At 32.1% G+C, this 5,732-nt stretch overlaps 1 protein-coding gene across 1 annotated transcript; it reads left to right on the top strand.

Annotated features, from left to right (window-relative positions):
- Positions 1–1,836: 1,836 nt before the first annotated feature.
- Positions 1,837–3,905, top strand: LOC119833058. The gene is made up of 3 exons (XM_038356930.1): positions 1,837–2,094; positions 3,027–3,216; positions 3,613–3,905. The coding sequence occupies exons 1-3, from the start codon at positions 1,837–1,839 to the stop codon at positions 3,903–3,905; spliced, it is 741 nt and encodes a 246-aa protein (XP_038212858.1).
- The last annotated feature ends 1,827 nt before the right edge of the window (positions 3,906–5,732 follow it).

The raw sequence follows: 5,732 nt of genomic DNA, 5'->3' as shown, positions 1-5,732 counted from the left end.
TATAGTAATAAAACGTAATGAGGGTAGTCGAAAATCGCTATTGTTTTGGCGGGAGCTGCTGAATCTCAGAGGAAAAGTAATTTTGTTGGGATTACTGCCCTATCCATGAATGAGCCCTAAAACACGGCAGTGGTCACTCAGGGCTCAGAGCTCAGGGCTTATTTTCTGTTACAATTATTGCGTTTTGACCCGCGCCTGAAAAGGTTTGATGCGTCGTTGTATTTTATTATGTTTTGAAATTAGCGCAACATTTTGTTAGAAGTCAAATCAAAAGAAAAACAATGCGAAGTAATAAAGCAACATTTTTCGAAATTTTAGTTAACTAAGAGTATTTTGAATCGATCTTATGAAACGAGTTCAATTTAATATTTCAATTATAATGGATTAAATGGAGTATTGTAATAATAATGTGCTAAATATAAATTACTTATTACTTGAATTTAGAATTTATTTCCGGATTGAATCGTTTAATTATCTATTTTATATGCAAGCATGAAAATCTGAATAGTCTGGCGTCCAGTGTTATTACTAGCATTCATTAATTAGAATAATTAATAGAATTATCAAGAACTGAAATCGCTGTTCGTAGACGCTTTCCGTGTTTTACATAATATTTAGATATCGTTTATATTTATACCTTTAGTATTAAATAATATAAGAAATCAGACATGAAAATATAATTTAAACCTCTTTTAAATGGTTATATTATATTCTTATAAAGAGAAATTTTACGCTTACTATACTCACTGAAGTTGACTAAAACCGATTGAGTCGTTTTGAAGTGAAAAGGGAATATACATAGTCAAGTCGAGTTATAAAATTAGTTAGTGAAGCAGTTTTAACAGAGAAGAGCGGTTAAAAACCTTATATTGGTATCGTCAAAACTGACACATTTTTTGGATTTTTCTTAATACCCCACTTGAAAAATGTATGTTATATTTACCTACCGCTGTCATTATTATCAAAACCTTTTTTCGTATCAAAAAAATATAGGTAGCTAATTTTATTCAAATATATATTTAATCAGTCCAAACAGACGAACCACATACATAAATAATAATTATAAACAATAATCTGTTAAATTACCTACAATCGTTAGTAGAAAAAAATAGGAAAATTTTATAATAAATAGAAAAAACGATGTCGCATTTTTTTATTGATTTTACTACGACAAAATAGGAGCGCAATTTAGTGGAGTTTGCCTTTCCACCTGGCGGGTCCGATAGGGGTAGGCGGAACGGCCTCCGCTTTTTCATGTCCCTATAAACCAATCACCGGATTACACGCAAAAAACTTTTCACAGTTGTAAAAAACTGTGACTTTTTTTTAGTTATGAAGCGCGTTCAATTTTAAATACATTGTCCATGTAAAGCGATTAATATATATTCCTCAATCTTTCATTCATTTGTGAAAAGTTTCTTCACTGATGTAGTATATTTATAGACTCTACGTTTGATGGCAAGTAACTAAACTGATTTGGCTGAGAATATAATTTAAATTTTTGGGTTACTACATTTTGTATAACTAGGTATTGGGAGTTTGAAAGGTAACAAGTATGTACGTAAAAACAAAAAAAAAAAAATCAACAAAACCGTTGTTATGAACAAATGTTCAAAGAATCAAATACTTCTTATCTTCTTCTTGTCTTTGTCTCAACCCTATAGAGGGACTCCACCAATGTTCACTGTGGATACTTAATATCTTATCAAAACTATGTTATTATCTGTGATACGTCATGCAATTGAAATTTGACATCTGACAGCATGCCATAACTTTTAAGTAGGTTCCAAAAATTTGGTACTATTTAACAGAGAACAAATTTATTCAAATATCAAAATGGCAAATCGTGCTTGTAACCTGGAATGCGTGGCAGACCATGCGGGAGACGACATAGTAGAATTTGTGGGCCCAGTTAAAATCATTTTAGTAAATCAACCTAAACATTTGTATAAGCGCAAACGATTTGAGGCTGGATTTATTGTGCTATCCCATATGTTGATGGGGGCTGCTATTATGACGGTGCTGTATTATACACTAAGCTACGAAAAAAGTGTATGTTTAGGTGCCTTACATGTATTTTTGTGCACTGCTGGGGTAATTAAAACCTTTTTATCAATGTAACGATTAATTGCGTACATTTGTTTTGTTGGTGCATATATTAAGGTGTTATAGTATGTAAGAAATTATTTTAAGTATGGGCATGGGCTCCGAATCATTTTATACGCGTATAACGAGTACTAGCTTTTCGCCCGCGGCTTCGCCCGCGTAGAATTCGCTTATATCGCGCGACATGGTAAGGATTATTTTCTTCGCATTTGAAAAGTATTGTTTGTTCTTTCCCACGTTTAGCTCCATCTTCATACCAAGTTTCATCAAAATCGGTTTGACAATAACGAACTTTCATACAAACTTTCATCCCCTCTTTCAACCCTTTCTACCCTTTTTTCGCGATAAAAAGTATCCTATGTCCTTTCCCAACTTCAGTTCTATCTTCATACCAAATTTTATCAAAATCGAATCAGTGGTTTAGGCGTGAAAGCGTAACAGACAGACAGACAGACAGAGTTACTTTCGCATTTATAATATTAGTAGGGATTTAATAATTTACTTGTTAATATAAATAAGGTTTACGAATACTAATATTTATTAGTAATGCTTTAGATTTCATACATGGCCATACCATGTATGAAATCTAAAGGCAACTAAATTAAGGGTTTCTGCAACTGCAACTTTGTGCTTCTAAAATTATGTGTATACAGAACTTGGCACTGAGAATTATTTACCGAATATTCAACGACTTTTTAACCATTATCATCATCAAATGTGGTTACTATGAGGGTTCAAGCCATAATCCACCACGCCGGCGAAATGCATATTGGCAAATGATGTTGACAAACGTTTTTTTTTTATTCTTTAATATGTTTCCCTCACGAAGTTTTCCACCGTCGTTTCGATTGCACGATTCACCTTGATTTTAACTTCAAAATAAAGCATAATTTTCAACATTAAGATTTTTCCATTTTCAGCTACAGATCTGCATGCCATTAGCAATCTTATCACTACACACGCTAAGCGGATCAAGCGCACCGGTAAAGCCGACAGATCGCCAATGTGAACACGCGTTCATACATTTTTTGGGAATTTTATTTACCATACTTGGCGCAGTTGCATCATTTTTTTGTGGTTATTTTAAATTCTCGATACACTGTACATTGGGTAAGGTTTTATGTTTTATTTATGTGTAGTGGCTTCTATTTAGTTTGATTTGATGCGCTTTTGTCTTTTTCATATAAAACTAGCTTTCCGCTCGCAACTTTGTCCGCATATTAGAAAGATAACTCAAGGTTTTAGCCGTATAGTTCCGTTCTATAAACTAGCTATCTTTCAAATTTCGTCTAAATCGGTGGTATAGATGAGTTATGAAGAAGAGACGAAGGATTTATATAGTAAGAATAGATGTACAAATAATTATTCAGCCAGTATAAGAATATATGAATAGTTTTAGATGTTTAGGCTATCCGAATATGGAACTTTGGGAGTATGATACATTGTCACAAAAAGTCAAAAGATTGGTTTTGGTAATTGTATTGTAATACAAGTTGTTGTTTTCAGGTTGTGCTTCCTGTGCACTAGCCTTATTCAATGCAATAGACGGTTTCCTCATATACGATTATTTCGGTAATAACGACAAAGGGTTGATCAGGAAAATCATTAGTAAATTTCATTCACTGTTTGGCATTGTGACTTTGATACTGTCGAGTGCATGTTTTATATCAGGTTTGATAAAACCCACGTTTACGAAGTGGACACCTTTACCAGAAATGTCAGTATTCTCAATTATATTTTGTGTATTTTATACGACTGTGATATTGTATAGGCCGATTAAAGAATTGTTTACTTTCTAACAGGCTTTTTATTACTCGTTGATATAGAAATCACTTGTGTTGAATACTGAATATTTAACTGTATCTCACATAGTGGAGCTGTTTTAGATACAAATTATAAATATAAACAAACCCTTTGTATGTATCTACGTAGTAGGTAATCATATTAATATAATTGTATACTGATCGCATTTATTGCGTCGCCTAATTTTATTTTTCGTTAATTGTAAAGATTAAAATTACAATTTAAAATAAATACGTTATCTATATACATTGCGTAACATTCATTAAATATGTCAATGTGATGCCGACCCTTCAACAATGTCAAATTGTGTTTATTATGTAGTATACATACATTTATTAAATAATTTGATACAATGCAAATTAATGATGAGAAACCAACATCGATTTTAAGAGATAATGCGGGCAAGAAAGAGAAAACCGGCGAAAACAAGCCCAAAAGTTCTAAACGCGTTCCTCTAAGGATATTGATAATCGAGCCAAGTGGAAGATACTGTAGGACGATATGGTGTGCTATTGGGCTAGGAACAGTTCATATCCTTATAGGCGCAGTAGTTATGTCTGTAATAATGTACTCTTTGAAGACTAAGGATGCACATGCAGCAGCGTGTGCCGTGGCGGTAAGTGTTGGAGGAATGTGAGAACTATAAGTGGCTGTTAGCTGTATATTAGAATTTATTATTAATAATGTTATCAATATCATCATTAACAAATCTTTTCATATATTTATTTATTTATTTTGCACAAATTAAACATTAAAATTATGACAAATCAATGCCTTTTATTAGTATATTATATGTCCAGATTTTCAATAAGAGACGACTACGGGATTTCAATAAGAAAGGCGTGGTCAACACCTCTTCCTTAGTAGCTAAATACCTATTACGACCATTACTAATCAGAGAAATATGAATATTGACATCGCTCTATATGATAAAAATGACAGATTCAAACGTCACAAAATTGTACAGTTATGTAACATTGTTGTATTACGTTTTATTTCGAAAACGAAATGCGTATGTTAATAATAGATCCTGTTGGAGAATACTGGAATGTAATTTTCTGCGCCGTAGGAGTCGGGTTTGTACAAATGCTCATAGGAGGCACTTTAACGACAGTTTTATTTTATCTCATACAAACAGGCTTCAGAGATATTCATGTATTTTTGTGTACCTTTGGAGTAAGTATATTTCTCAGATATATAGGTATATATAGGTATGTCTTTTAGAATAAAAACTTAGAGTGGTAATCGCATCGCTGAAATAACAAAAATCTCATATACATATTATAATAAAAAAGTAATCAGATCTTTTCTGTGCATTAGATATTTTCCAAAGAGTTATTGCTATGCAATATGGATATCTTATAGACCCCAAAGCATTGGATAGTTTTTAAAAAAAAAAAAAAGGCAACAGTATATTTTTCACTGATCTCGACTTCGATTCGATTCTTATATTACCAACCACGTTCGCATGTTGGTTTATTTTATTCACATGATAACGTGATTTGTTTTAGTTCCTATTATTGATAAAATGTGATATTGATTGATGATTTATAAAAATGATGTTCATTTTTATAATTCGATATTTTTTACCCATTATGATTAAATTAACGTATACATAGCTGTTATACATTGTAACGTACATTTTGGTATTTATTTTGCGATAACATATTTTTACAAACCAATTTCTCTGCAAATATAAGCTAAGACAAAGGTGTCGATGATATATCTTATAAGTCATTACAAATTTCCTTACATGTAATGACGATTAAATACTTTGCAGTATCACTTTTTCGCAGTGGAAGCGATACTAAGCCTCAATTATG

Source organism: Zerene cesonia, chromosome 16 (assembly GCF_012273895.1).
Source record: "Zerene cesonia ecotype Mississippi chromosome 16, Zerene_cesonia_1.1, whole genome shotgun sequence".
Classification (NCBI taxonomy): domain Eukaryota; kingdom Metazoa; phylum Arthropoda; class Insecta; order Lepidoptera; family Pieridae; genus Zerene; species Zerene cesonia.
The sequence above is the reverse complement of the archived record's forward strand: the minus strand, read 5'-3'. Positions and strand labels throughout refer to the sequence as shown.